A 16450-nucleotide genomic window follows, 5' to 3' on the forward strand; every position below is an offset into this window, starting at 1 on the left:
ACCACTTGTTGAGAGACCAACTTGGGTTTGGCACTTGGGAGCAACAGCTTGCATACTGGATTTGAATGGTTATTGAAAGAAACTTGCTTTGATTTTTGCAAAACGATGCAAGCATTTGGAATCCAGTCATGCTCCATTGAGCGATTGGAGAGAAAAGGAACGAGACAATAGAATCTGATGCAAATGCAGATGCCTCTGCCCACGTTAGATGGCAACCCATAACAGTGGGTTGACATCACAATTAAAGGTCACATGAGAGTGCATGCAAGACAGATAAGTAGAAGAGAAAACATCAGATGCTTCTAACTGGAGTTTTGATCTGCAAAATAATTTTTTAAGGGCACATGATCTTTGACCTGTTGAACCCAAATTCAATCGGTTCATCTTTGTATTGCAGCCAAAACTTGTGCCAAGTTCAGTCAAAATCCCTTTGGTGGTTCAGAAGTTGTAGTAACAAAGATTTTCAATTAATGGTAGCATGACCATTGACCTCTGGAACCCAGAATCTAATTGGTTGATCTTTGTATTGCAGTTCATACTTTTGCCAAGTTTGATTGGAATCCTTTTATCGGTTCACAAGTTATCGCGGTAACGAAAGTCTGTTACGCACGCAGAGACGGATGGACAATCCAAAAACATTCTGACCAATTATGATTTTGTCAATTTGTATGATCTTCAGAATGGATCTATTCTCGTTGGCAAGACGATTTTGGAAGAAGGATTTTAGTTGGATATATTTATGCAGGATGGTAGCATGCTTTCCAAAAGAGACATTTTGTCTGGATTCATTTATAGTGTCAAATTTATTCACACAAAACGGCCCTGCATTTCAGAGCTCGGAATCCTTTGGAGAGTGGTGCAAATTCAGCTGATCAAACTTCTTCCCCATTCTTTTGGACACTAAATAATCAACGAATACTTGACAATAGCAAGCCTTTGTGTGACCAAATGCACCACGAGGAGGTTTCAACGTATTGACATTACCTGAAACAGGTCAGATGATGGGTGTGTGGATATGGCACAAGCATTATGGGCCTTTACAACCACTGCAATTACCTTGTGGCAAGGCCTTAATAAGGAAATGGTTCGAAAGAATTATTACATCCACCACTGAAGGTGCACGGAGGTTTGTTTTATTTTTCACCCGTCTGTCTATCGCAGCATGTCTTCAAAAGTTGTGGACGGATTCAGACGAAACTTGGTGGACAGGCTGGGTATGTACAAAGGACAAATAGATTTGATTTCGGTGAAGATCGTGATCCGCATCCGGATACTAGAATTAAATTTTTTATATTTAAGTGATGATTCACCATTGAGAGATGAGGCCAAAATGATGCATCGCACAATATTTCACAAAGTTGTAGACGGATAATGATAAAACTCGGGTGGATGAGTTGGGTTGGTGACAAGACAAGCCGATTAGATTTTGATGTGCGATAAGGATTCAATGGCCTGGATGCAGATCTAGCCCATCAGTGGTATATAAAACGCAAACTGTTCAACCTGATGGAGGTATGCACTCAACCGAGTGCCGTTCTAGTTACATTTGATTCCACTGCAAAAAGCAATGTAAAGACAGTGTAAAGGACAGGAGGGGAAAAAAAAAGTTCATACAAAGTTGGCAATCTGTGATTAGCAACTTGTCAGCCTTTGTTCTCTGCCATCACCACATTGTCCAACACATTTTGACCTGAGATTTCATCTCGGACAGGCTACACATTTTTCGAATCAAACCTCGCCACAATCTGTTTTTTTTTTTTAACCACACAGCAGCACCTTCTTGAAAAGGACCACAGCAGTGTCCATCTTCAAATCAAAGTGGGGAAAGATGTCTTTGCTGGTGACAATGCCAAAGGGAATGTCATCTGTCGCATCTGCCACTTGCATGAAAGTCTTAGCTGCTTCCATCCCTGCATCCTGCAAGGATAATAAAATTAATCAAAATAAAATATAAAAACATAACATGTAACATTAATCCAACGACACTAGAATAAAATACTGCACTGCAGGTTACTGTGTTACCTCGAAAAAGCCAATGACCACAACATCAGCAGACTCGGAAAACGCTTTTGCTGAATCAACATCATCTAGTGACACAGCAGGTGGGCCGCTTCGTTTTTTCAACCATGTCACGATGTCAGCTGCTTGTCGGCCAGCTTTAAAAACAAGATGCAAAATGAAGCACAGGTTGAAACAGCATTCAACAGTAAATGTGAATGTAAACAAATTTAAGCTGCAGATACATGATGGTACATCTGTTCACAAATAAATAAACTACCAGTCAGTTTTCACTTAAGAGGGTTTTTATTAGACCAAAAAATAATAATAATAATAATAATAAAAGTCCTTTCTCAAGATCTCCAGCAAAACATTCACTCATCAGGATATTTTAATCCTCCAAGCTTTTAGAAAAAAAAACAAATGCGGGTGGGGGGGGGGTCGGGGGGAGTCTGTCAGTCCGTCCATCAGTCTCCGAAACAACTGTGCAAAACTTAACTTGGTAGTTATGATCATTAGTCACCACATGGCAAGAATGTGTGGGAGTAGTCATTTTTAGCCCCACTTCCTGGGACAGGGTCAAAAGGTCAAATACCCCCAAAATGCAATTACAGGCACATTTTAAATGAAGCGGTGTTTCTGCAATCAGCAATGGGGATGCATAAAACATGTAACCATTTCTTGGATTTGACATCTGGTTCATGTGCCAAGGAGACTTAGGGTCACAAGGGTCAACTCAACATTTAATATTGGGTATCCTGATGGAACTGCAATCTTTCAGCTTTGCTTTAAGTTGGAAGCGTGGGGTTTTGTGATGGCACACCATCAACTTAGCTTGAGTTTCGTTTGGTTTCAATTCAGAACAGTGTGAACGTTTCAACAACATGACATGACTCGTGTGGAATGGAACTGGCTATTGGAGATGCTGCCACTTACCAGTATTTGTCACAAATTATTAATGAAGCAGTTCTTTTGCAGATAAGTGCTCGGAAAAAGGAAAACAAAAAGAAGGACAAGTTCCATAAGAGGCAGGCATACTCACAAAATTGAAAATTGATATGCTCTTCGATTAAATTCCAAGTTAAGCATGAATTGCTAATACATTTCCCCATAATCATTGTGGGAACCACCAAGTTGTGCTAAGTCTCAGGCTTGTTTGCGTATGATCATAAAATGGATCGTGCACAAAATAAAGAAATAAATAAAATAGAACGGCACTCGGTAGAGCGCATACCTCCACCACGTAATGTCTGATCCACGAGAACATATCGGGCCCAATACATTTTGGAAATATCATGGTCTATATTGTTTTGGCCCCATCTCTCAATGGTGAAGAATCACTGGAAAAATTAACCACTGCAATTACCTTGTGGCAAGGACTTAATAAAGAAATAGTTTCAAATAATTATTAACATCCACCACTGAAGGTGGACTGAGGATTTTTTTTCACCCATCTGGTGCAGCACATCATATAAAGTGATACACGGATTCGGACGAAACTTGGTGGACACGCTGTGTGTGTGACAAAGAAGTATTGATTCAATTTCGGTGAAGATCCGAATCCAGATCTGGATGAGAGTATTTTTTCGTTTTTAAAGTGATTCTTCACCATTGAGAGATGGGGTCAAAAACGATGCATCACATGACATTTCAAAAAAGTTATTGGGCCTGATATGCTCTTCTGGATCAGGCATTGCATGGCAGAGGTATGCACTATACCAAGTACCCTTCTAGTTGATATTGTGTTGTCTTTGCCATCCAGCTCTAACTGATAATTTAATATATATATAAATTTGTGCTCAGTTCCTTTTTTGAATACGTGTTGGGTTCTGACTTCTCATTTACAGTATATATTCAGTCAGAGCACAAAATATAGTTGGCCGACCTCCTCCCACCATCCCTCAGCACAATCCCCCCACCCCCCCCACAACCCATAATCCACAATCACCCCCACTAACCCACACTCACCATTCCCCCTTCCCTCCCTCCCGGAGAAAGAAGGCATGGTCAAAGACGCCTATGCCTATGCCTCTGCAGTGACATGTGGTAAGGCACGTGAAGCATGCGGATCCACACGAGTTCTCGTAATTAGGGTTTGTTGAAATTTAATGACAAAAGCTCAAATGGGAAAAAACATTACAACCTGGACAGACAGACAATATCATTATGTACCATAATCATTATGGGTTGACAGGATAGTCAAGATGAGAGGTAAACACCATGAACAAATTCCAAATTCCTGCCCTAAAGGCCCAGTCACACCTTGACGTTTTAGCCAGCAATGGCAACATATCAAAATGTATGTAAAACGCTGGCTTATGCTGAACTTTTGATGTATTTTTTTTTTAAGATTCGGACGTATTCATAACGAGTTGGTCGTATGCATAACATATTAGTAACGGACACAGAACGTTTCGTTGTCTTATAGATAACTTATACCAACGAATGCTTAGCCTGTTGTCGGCGTTCACAACCTATGCCCAACGATAGTCTAACTTATGCATAGCGTGCTGCACGTATCGCCGACGATCATGTGGCGTAGCCAATTAAAAGGCTGCCGCACAATGATTCAAATCATAACAGCCGGAGAAATGGAAGTGTCAACATCGCAGTCACACCTTGACGATCCTGCCAGCGTATGCCGACCTCTGAAAAATGCGTCTAAAACGCTGGCGCACGTCAAATATGGTATGGATAAGTTTGGTACACGTGAATAGAACGCTAAAGTACGCTATCATACGCCGTAGTAAGTGGAGCATGTCTTGAAATTTTAAACGTCTTAAAAATTTTACGACGTACTTGCCGTATGCCTCACACGTTCCGCATGCGATGGGAATAAGTTGTATGCACGATATGCGATCGTTGGCACACGTCGACAAAAGTTACTTGTAAGTCACTCATAAATCGAAGCACGTCGAGGTAATGGTTAGAGTCAGCGTTCCAGACTCCCTAGTTTTTTTTTTTTCTTCTGTATGACGGTGATGTTGACACTTCGATTTCTAGTGCGGTTATAATATAATATAATTAATAGGCTGCCGCCAACATCACAGTCATACCGAAGAAAAAAAACCAAAAAACAGGGTGTCTGGAACGCTGACGCTAACCATTACCTCGACGTGTTTCGACTTATGAGTAACTTACAAGTAACGCGCCTACAACACGTTACTCATAGGTTAGAAATAAGTTTCGGGTACACTAAACATTACCTTGACGTGTTTTGACTTATGATTAACTTACAAGTAATGTGTGTCGACGTGTGTCAACGATCGCATAACGTGCCTACAACTTATGGCCAGTGTAGTGGAACTTGTGAGTCATACGCTGGCATAAGTCTAACAAATTTCAAGCATGCTAAAATTTGAGGACAACCGCAAAGTACAACGATGAAAGCCAGCGTACTACGATGTATGGCAGTGTTTTTCAGCATGCTCTCAATGTTTCAAAAACTTACCCATAACGTATTTGACGCATGCCAGCGTTTTAAACAATTTTCAAAAATCGGCATAAGCTGGCTAAAACGTCAAGGTGTGACTGGGCCTTAACCTACAGAGGGTATTAAATCAGCGGCACAGCCACACCCTCAGCCATTGATCTTGTGCTGCATACAAACAAAAACTACCATGATGTACCATTTTCACTATCATTCTGCACTACTATCATCATTTTGTACCATAACCATGATCACCATCACCATCATCAAGTGCCATTATCATTATGTACCATAATCATTATGAATGGTTATCGAAGAAGCCCTGAGCACTTTTGATCATTATACCTGCCAAGAAAACAGTTTACAAGGAGGAGCCTCCATGTTACAGGCTTTTCCACACTCCTGAAATTTGTCTCCAAGAGGGGGAGGGGAAATAATCTAAACAACACCACCAATACATACTCTGGGTCAAGCGCTTGATGCATTCATTGATCGAGTCAGTAGTGTGTGTGTGTGTGTGTGTGTGTGTGTGTGTGTGTGTGTGTGTGTGTGTGTGTGTGTGTGTGTGTGTGTGTGTGTGTGTGTGTGTGTGTGTGTGTGTGTGTGTGTGTGTGTGTGTGTGTGTGTGAGACCCTATAGTAATAAAAACATTTCCCAAAATATTTAAATTGCCTGGTTTAAATCAACAATTAATTTATTCACTACTAGAAGCATCCGCTCCGTACAGGAGCCGTCAAGGGGGTCATGTTATTATATTTTTTATGCCTATTTTACTCCAAGGGGTCCAAGGATTACAAACCTAAAAATTGGTTGCAATCGGTTCAGCCGTTTTTGCGGTACCTGGGAACAGACGGACAGACGGTGAATTATAGTAATATTCTCTCCCTTTTCCATTTTTTTTTTTGTTCCAAGAAAATGGGTAATACAAATCCAAATGGGTTACCTGAATTTATTTTTTTTGCACAACCCATTTTTAGCTCACCTGTCCATAGGTTAGTGAGTAAGTCAGTCTTTAAACACTTCAGTCATTATCGCTTGAACCACACACACGATAATAATGAACTTGGCCACAAGCTTCATATCTGATGCCGAACAAAGGTGTGTTGACTGCATCAAAATCTGCGCTCATTAAGGGGGCCTACAAGGGAGTGGTTTGACCCACCAAAATAGGTCCTGCATTTGCTCTCTTCTCCAAAATTACACACACAATTTCAATGAAGCTTGACCACAACCTTCATCATTTATGATGTACCAAAGTATTGATCACAGCAAAATCTGCGCTTAATAAAGGGGTCGATGGGGGGGGGGGGTTGAACATATAGGTAAGATAATTTACAAACAGACTTGGATCACATGACATGGCTGAGATATCACCCAGACAAACAAGAAAGCAAGAAAGAAAACAAACAGAGTAAAAACTAAGTACTCCCTCCCTTTGGTGCCCGGTGATGTCACGCATCTCCTGGCTGTGTGGAATTGGGAAGGAGCGGTGTACAATGATGGTCAAAGATTAGTCAGACCATTTGAAAAAAAAACTAGAAGTGGTACACGGTGAAAAAAAATTTACCCTTTAAAAAATGTGAATAAATTATTGAAATATTACCAGGTTTTATATACAGGTAGTCGTCGACTTACGACCGATGTGACTTATGACTGTTCGACTTTACGACCACGTAAAGTGGCCCCCCCAAAAAAATGTTTTTTTTTTGTCTGTAAAATATACGTTGTTCGACTTACGACCGATTGGTCGGAACCAATTGCGGTCGCAAGTCGACGACGACCTGTATATCCTTTTCTCGCCTGTGTTGCAAGTAGAGCGAAAGACTGTGTATAATCAAAAATAGTTTGATCAGGCGCTATATTACTGCGATATGAATAAAATGGAAACGTTGAAAGAAAAAAAAAAATTTAATATAGCAAGCATTTTCTGAATCTAATCAATCTAAGAAAAGGGATTGAATGAGAGTCACCATTGTTACAGGTGAAGAAAAAGATGAAGCATAAGAAATTTTGTTTTAATGTAAATTGAAACTGGCCTATCTGTCCTCACCTCATTCAGCTCTATCATAACATTTGCAGATTGGACTTTATTAGTGGACAATTATAGACAATAGTGGCAGGGACGGACAAACGGACTGATGCAGGAACGCGGAGACCGAGCTCCTTTTACAGTGCCTTCAGAAAGTATTCACACCCATCGACTTTTCACATTTTGTTGGGTTACAGCCTGAACTTAAAAAGGATTAAATTTTTTTTTTAAATTGTCACTGATCGACACAAAATACCCCATAATGAAAGTGAAAGCATATTTTTCGAAATGTTTACAAATTAATTAAAAATGAAAAGCTGAAATGTCTGAGGTCAACAAGTATTCATCCCCTTGCTACAATACTCAAAATTGATCTCAGGTGCATCCAATTTCCTTTGATTATCCTTGAGATGTCTCCACAACTTGATTGCAGTCCACCTGTGGCTAATTCAATTGATTGGACATGGTTTCAAAAGAAACACACCTTTCTAGACAAGGTACCACAGTTTTCAGTGCATATCAGAGCAGAAACTCTTCCATGAAATCCAAGGAACTGTCCGTAGAACTCCGAGATATAATTGTGAGAAGGCATAGATCTGCGGAAGGATAAAAACAATTTCTAGAGGTTGAAAGTTCCCAAGAGCACAGGGAGCTCAATCACTTGGAAATGGAAAGAATATGGAACCACCCAGACTCTTCCTAGAGTTAGCCGTCCGACCAAACTGAGCAAGAAGGACCTTGGTCAGGGAGGTGACCAAGAACCCTATGATCACTGACAGAACTACAGAGTTTCTTGGAGGAGATGGGAGAACCTGCCAGAAGGACAACAGTCTTCACAGCACTTCACAAATCTAGGCTTTATGGGAGCATGGCCATATGGAAACCACTCCTGAGAAAAAGACACATGACAGCACTCCTGGAGGTTGCAAAAAGGCACGTGCAAGACTCAGAGCATAAGGCAAAAGATTCTATGTTGTGACGAGACGAAAATTGAACTCTTTGGCCTGAATACAAAGCGCTACATTCGGTGGAAACTCATCAGTCATCTAATACCATACCTACCATGAAACATGGTGCTTCGCTATCCATAAATGCCGGCAGCATACACACACCTTTTTAAAGTAGTACAGCCAGCTATTTTTGTATATTACCGAAAAAAAATTAGTATTTTACCATTTTGCAATTGTAATTGAATGACTTACTACAAAGTGGTGTTGTACCACTTCTCACCAATACTGTAATATCAGGTTGTATATGAATAGATGTTTGTCATTACAAAATGTCATCTCAAAACTGCAGAATTTGCTGGGTTCACAGGGCATTGGTATATTGCGCTTCTTCTTATTGCCTCATTGGGCACATGTAGCCATTTGGAGTGTGCAGGACAACAGAGTTGCTTGTTCGCCCGACTTCCGGTGAAAGCACAGCACTCCTAAACTGGCCCAAATGCCTACCTTACATTGGCGAACAAAATGAAGTTCGCTCAGCAAATTTATTTCGCAGAAAGCGGAAACAACAGCTGCGACAAGTAGTGATACGGGGCTTCAGCTTGAACTTAAAGGGTTTAATTATCGTTAATTTACAATCGCTCTTCTTAAAAAAAATAGATCATATATAATTTGGCATGGGTGGTGTGGGTTTTGATTTGTACGCAGTCTTAAACCGACGGACAGAATGAGGTGAAATTTAGTGGTTGTACTTCAGATGCGCCTGGGACAGGTCGAGGTATTAAAAAAAAATACAATGCGTTGGAACCTGTGTCGGTTTGTTTTGTTGGAAGAAATGAATTGAAACTTGGTGGTTGTACTCAGGGTGTTCATGGAAATGTTCTTACTTGGGATGGCCAAAGGAAGAGCAATTGTGACAAATAGAATGGCAGTGCTTTGTTATTGTATATGAATAATAAAAACCTGAAATTGAGAAAACCAACTTCTTAAATAAATCAAATGGCCTACAACCTCACCACTGTTAGTGGTGGTGTAAAAGCATCCAGGGTGTTTTTGTGACCGCTTTGGAATGTGGTTATGGTGTAGACAAAAAAGGATGTGCTTTAGAAAGCCTTCACCGATTACCGACACGGCAATCCACGGTAGTCATACCGGTACAGCGGGCAATCTGCAATCGCGAGACTAGCCTGTGCTAATTACCAATACTGATCTCACTTTCAAACAAAATCATTTTAAATAAAAGTTGAAGTTGAAAGTAAAATAACTGTTCTCATCATGAGGGGAAAAAAAAGCCCCATGTGGAAACACTTTGAAAAATTACCATGTGTCAATATGTACGTCATGAATAATGGACCATGACATATTTTTGGAACCTGCTTAAAATTTTATATATATATATATTTTTTTATATTGATACAGGGGGTGAATACACGGCGTACATGGAGGGTCTTCCGCAGCTTGCATACGATTGTCTTAGTTGGGTGATAAGCTCGTGCTTCCATTTCGTGGACATTATTGGTGGGGGGGGGTCAATACCGACAGCCTTGTGATATTGTTTAGTTTAATCCATTTTTAATTCAGTTGCTGTAACACAACAAAATGTGAAAAATTCAAGGGGTGTGAATACTTTCTGGAGGTACTGTGCACATGCACGCACGTCTCTGCTGTGCCTCTGGGCGGTGTAGTTTGCCACAAGGGTAGCACAAAAACACAGGGAATAATGAAATGTACACAATGTTATAAAGGCCAGGTGAGAAAAAAATGTGGAAAAATGTATCCATGGTACATGGCACACCAAACCAAATTAAACGTGACAAGCAAAGGAACCCCAATATTAGTTATTTTCCCTTGGAGTGCAGACAGGTTAATTCACCCAGAAGTTTTGTGTATTTTAACAAGACCTGTAATTCCGGGAGAGGCACGATACGATATACATTTACACAGAGATAATTGGGGTGCTTCCCCCACGCTGAACCCTGGGACATCATTTTTTTTTTAACCGCCTAAAATCTTCCTGTGCTCAAAGTACAATCACCAGTTTTCAACTCATTCCATCCAGCAGTTTTGGAGTACTGCAAGTTGAAGTCAAACAAACAAACAGACACTGCACAAATTATAGAAAGTATGATTACCATATCCATTATTATGAAATACCAACATCAACACGACACACATTTCTATCCTTGAGGATGGACTTCTCCACTGGTCAAAATAAACACTGTTTATGGAAGATGGAGCTCCATGCCACACTGGAAAAAAAGACCAAAGAATGGCAGGACAAATGGGATCAAGCGACTTTCACGGCCAAGTCAATCTCCTGACATGAATCCCATTGAACACCTCTGGGCCATATTGGATCGAGCATTGCGGAAAAAGTCCAGGAAACCAACATCATGAGCAGAATTGCTGAACCTTTTGCGTGAAGCCCGGGCAGAAATCCCACAAGAGAAAATTTCGGAACTCATTAGTTCTGTGCCTGAAAGAGTAAAAGCATTGAAATCTGCAAATGGCAAGCCAACAAAATTCTAGTGAATGAATTAAAATGGATCAAATGTTCTTCAAATGTTAAATAAATAAATTCTTTTAAAATCATGGTGTCTATTTGCTTTTGTCATGTCTCTGTAGTGCCAGCCATTGAGAATCATGAGGATGATCGGGATTGAGGAGATGGCATCCCTTGTGCATTAAATTGCGGTATTTCTTTTTTTTTTACTACTGTATGTAAATTTTACAGTGTGGGAATAAAGTCCATAGACAATCACACACACAAAACCAGACAATTTAATATTATATTTAAAATTCGACCTAATTTTCAATTTATTTTCTTCAATTTACGACATTCCATTTTTTTTTTTCAGTGTCAGATTCCGTGTTCTGTTTTAAGCCACAGATTCCGTGAATTCCATCCATTTTCCGCGACTGCAGAAAATTACTGGCTCGACACTCCATGGCTGGTGGCCATGGGCCATACTGCGTGGTTGGCGCAGACCCCTGACCAGGTTCCACACTGGAGAGAACACAAGGAAAACAAACCCTCAACCTCTCCAACATTCAAAATAAACAAGTCCTGTCTCTCCCATCGACATATGCAAGCCAACCTCACCATGAGGGTCCTTGTACACAATTCAAAACATTCTATGAACTGGAGAGTTCATAGAACACGATATCCCCCGCACAGTGTCACTTCAATTTTAACGATCATTAAAAAAAAAAAACCTGAAAGTTTAATGCATTCAAGTCATCCAGAAGCAGTCTTGTTTACCACCCTTGTATACTTTTCCCCCATTGAAGCACGATTAAAGTTGTACTGCAAAACTGGAGGTTCTTGGAAGTATTATGACAGGTGATTTATGTTCTGCAGTACTCAAGTATCAAACTCAATTTAAATAAAAGTTTAAAAGAAAAAAAAAAGACATAAAATGTCACAGCCCCTGTTGTTTCAGTAATTTTGCTGTACGGAGTGAAAGGGCTCGCCCATATTTATGTGGAACTAAAATGGCCACCAGTCTCCCAGTCGGCCATCTTTGATCAGATCACAAAATAAAGTGAGGGGCACGTGTATGCCATCATGTAATGTGATTATGCCAAGTTTGAACAGAGTCAGACTATGCATAATCTGAGAAATGCTGGGGACACATTTAAGTAACAAAATGGCCACCAGTCTGCCATCTTGGATCTGACCTCTAAAAAGAAATGACGTGCATATGTAAGCCATCATTCTTCATCTGTGTGCAAAGTTTGAACACCATCATTAAATGCATGTCCGAGAAATGGTTGACGACGTGTTCAAAACTGGGGTTTTTTTTTTCTTTTACAATCAAAATTGCCGCCAGTCAGCCATAACCTTTGATCATGTTGCGAAACAAAATTATGTGCATATGTATACTATCATGTGTTGTCTTTGTGCCAAGTACAAATAAAATTGGTCCAGACATGCCTGAGATATGGTTGTGGGTGCACACACACACACACACACACACACACACACACACACACACACACACACACACACACACACACACACAAAAATCGAGACCAAATCCATAAGCCACCCGTTTCGGACTAAATCCAATGGGGGCGAATAAAGCTTGAAGTCGTACAAACAAATAATTTCTGGGGTTAATTTATTCCAGTGTGCGTGGGGTAACTCAAGTAATAAACACGTTTCACTCTAAGTGGTGGTTGAACTGCTGTGAATGACACGAGCAAGTATAAGCTTTGAATAGATTTTCAATGTGCTGATAATACGCACTTCTCAAAAAAATATTGTGCCTTCATCAAAACAACCACTCTGCGCAGAGAAGTCACTTTAAAGGCGGCACATGCAATACAGTAATTATTTTGCTTCTCAGAAAGCAGCTCCAGGAACAGAATGAGATCTGATGCCTCAGACAATTCAAAACCCCAAAGTTTCACCGTTGATTACTTGCCAGGTTTCACAAAATAAGCAAGAAGGAAAATAAGAGGAACAAGAAAAAGAGCAATCAGAGATTGCAGAACCTCGCCAGGACCTTTGTGTGCTATTTGTGTACTGGTGTGTTTCATAATTAACAAGGAAAAAAGCTAAGATGGAGTCATCAGGAGGAAACTGGATCAGATTTATGTTACAGCTGCTGCTCCCCCACCCTTAAACCCACTCAGGCACAGTTTCTGTGTCAAGTTTCCTCTCCATCTGTCCAGCCGTTCTGGAGATGATTTTTATAGGTTTTAGGCTAAATCCAACACGGCTGCCAAACCATGTGACCTATGATGTCACATTTGTGAACCTTGTGTTCCTCATGGATAGGCGGTCATATTTATAAAGGTTCGCCTCGATCTGTTCAGCCACTTCAGAGAAGCAGATTTCTGATTTTTTTTTTTTTAAACAATATGGCTGCCAAATCACATGACCGATGACATCAAACCTGCACAAATTTTCCTCCCGATTAGATATGGCTTTCTACATATGCAATATCATCACAACGAAGGCACCAATGATGTCATCAAAATATATATGTATATATTATTCCCCATGATGAGTACTTGCCGTGTGCCAAGTTTCAATTTTTTTTCCTTAGTGCGGTTTCAGATATAGAGGTCCAAAGTTTTTCGGTTTTTCCAACATGGCTGCCAAACCACCTGACTTATGACATCATAATCATCAATAAAACATTCTACATGAGTAGTCGCTCATGTGATGAAAATCGTCTGAATCCGGCAGGCAGTTGCGGAGAAAAACACGAAAGTTCTATGCGGACAAACAGAGACACAGACAGACAGACAAACAGACGAACGAACGGACCCAAATGCAATGTGCTCTCCTGCGGCGATGGAAAATAAAAGGAAGCAAAATGAGGGGCATATTGTATGCCGTCCATTGATTACCACACTCAACTCAAAATTACTTGACCATGAATATGTTTCTGCAAGACTTTAACCATTATGGACAGTTGTTCATGACAACAGAAAACATCATTCTCCCTGGGGATTTCTACATCCACAAGGGCAAGGACGACTGTGGAACCAGCCAATTTACTACCATGTCCGATGATGCTGGCTTTGTTTAGCATGTCAACCGCCAACCACAGATGGCAGGACATATATTATTGTCCTTATCATTACTCAGCAGCGTTGTGACATCAGCAACGTGCAATTGCACTCATCATTTTCAGACCACACGACCATTCACTTCAGTTGTCGTTTTAACAAACCACCACCACAAATTAAGTGTGAAATACAGGAAGCTACCGTAAATTAACAAGGAACTGTTCTGTGACGATGACACATCCCCAGCCGAGTGTCAGCGTGACATAACCAAGATTGCTGATGTCAAACAACTGGTTAGTGTATACAATGCTGTTATCAGGGACACTGTGAATAAGCACTTATGTATGTATACCTGAAAAGTGCAAGATTATTATTCATAATCAGGAAATGATCTGGTACACCAGTGACATTCTTTTCCAGAAAGTGTTGTAGAGATGTGGAGAGGTGCTGGAGTCAGGATTATGGTACGACAGTTGTAACTTCAAGTAATGGAATAAACTAAAAGGCCATGATGGATTGAGAAAAAAAAAAAACTGATTATCTGAGTAGTGAAATTTCCAAGTGCAAATGGTGGAAAGGTCACCAGAAGCTAATTATTTCATCTTGTGAATAATCTGCTGGGAAGAACTAAATCAAGATACTAGCCTGTTCATGAAGATCAATGCCATGGACATGGCTAATAGTTTTACGATTCTCTTTATGCAGAAGATTCAGAGAATTGGCGAGTTCAGACAGACCTGGCTACGCGCCAAGCCACAATGAAACACCGGCCTCTTGGCTGAAAGCTGAACCATTTTTCACCCGACAAACTTGAATGAGATCGGGACAATCATCCGACAGTAATGTTGAAAATCGTGTCTTCCCGATCAGATATCAATCTGAATGATCAAGCCGTTATTAGGTTCTACATTTGCTCCTTGCATCACGCAAGTTGGCAATACAGTAATTCATTGACCACAGCTATGGTACCAGACTGCAAGAATTATTTATAACTGAACAAATAAATATAATTTAAAAACCCGCTTGGATCCTCGTGAAGATGAGCATGTCTCCCATCAGCGAATACAGGTCTGTATGAGGTAGATGCAACTATGGACGAGAAGAAATTTACTGAGATTAAAGTGTGAAAAAAAAATGAACGCAAATTTACTGACACTAAAGTCTTTGGTTCTTGCCATACAATCTGGTCAAGATGTGCCGTACATCTTGTCTCACCAAGCCTCACTTTTAACGGACACAGGATTCCTCCATCGGACTGTCCGTAAGGCCAAAAAAAAAAAAAAATGTTGCATTGGCGTAACGGGTCACTGAAAAATAGGGTAGGTCGGTCGGGATCTTTTATTATTTTTTTTCCTAATAAATCCCTCCCAAAATCTCCCCCGGCTCGAGTACCACCCTTTTTGTCGGCGGGTTCTGTCCGAAACACTTCCGGGTTTATGCGATCGCGATCGCAATCAACAAGATACTTGAAAACGATAGCAAAACAACAAAAATAGCAATAAAATAGGGTCGGCAAAATTTTTCGATAGCAAAAAAACAAAAACAAAAAAAAACGTAGGGTCGGCGGAATTTTTAGGGTCGGGCGGGTTACGCCAATGCAACATTTTTTTTTTTGGCCTAATCTTGGCACCATATTCATAGCAATTTCAACATGGAAGCTCACATTTCTGGTAGATGTAAGAGTGTGTGCTTCCAATTGCATAATATCAACGAAATCTGCAAATACATCTCGAAAGGTGATGCAGACAAAACAAACAAACAAATAAATAAATATCTGTTATGCCTTTGTGACATTCCGCAGTGATGGCTGCAATGATCTTCTGACTGAAATGACTATCTACTTTAAGACTGTAATCTGTAAAGAGTGCTCAGTTATGCTGCTCATTATGGTACAAGGTGACAATAAATATGACCATACATCCAGCCGACACTGAAAGCTTTACATTGGTGACAAGTTGACAAGAGGACAATAATATTCTTACACTAGTCCTCAAAACAGTTTATGACTTGAGATCTTCACGCTTCTGAACTTTTAAGAACCAGACAATGCAATTATAGTCTCAGTCGAGTCATTCTATTATCATCATTGTCCTCCCCCCAAATTGAGAACAACCTGCAAATTGGAGTAGGGGGGCGTGCCTTCGCTCAAATCGGACTAACTGTCTGGAATGAACCCGGAGAAAATCCGAGATGCTGTTACGCTTGATAGTTGAAAAAAGCAAATAAAGACCATAAACTATTTTTGTACTGTATTGTAAATGTGCCACAAGGAAGATTACTCTTCGAATGTGCACCACACAAATCAACATTACTTTTATTATTATATAATGCACTTGTTTGAGGCTATGTAGATGTTGCTCGTGTACATGGCAAAGTGTCCTAAAGGAAGATACAAAGGTAGTGCACTTGCCTATAAGCAGTCCAATCTCAGTTGGATTCTCGAGCAGTCCATAAACCTGTCCACCCTGTGTCCTTTCCTCTCTCCACCCCCCCCCCATCCCTCCACCAATTCCTCTCCAC

At 40.4% G+C, this 16450-nt stretch overlaps 1 protein-coding gene across 1 annotated transcript in view; it reads right to left on the bottom strand.

The window, feature by feature from the left end:
- Window positions 1-16450, bottom strand: part of P4HB (prolyl 4-hydroxylase subunit beta) — a 69415-nt gene that overhangs the window by 40315 nt on the left and 12650 nt on the right. Inside the window, exons 3-4 of the mRNA XM_085884624.1 lie at window positions 2023-2156; window positions 1777-1917 (exon numbers count right to left, since the gene is read on the bottom strand). Of these exons, the coding sequence (XP_085740750.1) occupies window positions 1777-1917; window positions 2023-2156 (275 nt within the window). The remainder of the gene's footprint in view (window positions 1-1776; window positions 1918-2022; window positions 2157-16450) is intronic.

The sequence above is a fragment of the Eptatretus burgeri genome, chromosome 6 (genome assembly GCF_056783735.1).
Source record: "Eptatretus burgeri isolate ZD-2024b chromosome 6, Ebu_testis_v1, whole genome shotgun sequence".
Taxonomy (NCBI): domain Eukaryota; kingdom Metazoa; phylum Chordata; class Myxini; order Myxiniformes; family Myxinidae; genus Eptatretus; species Eptatretus burgeri.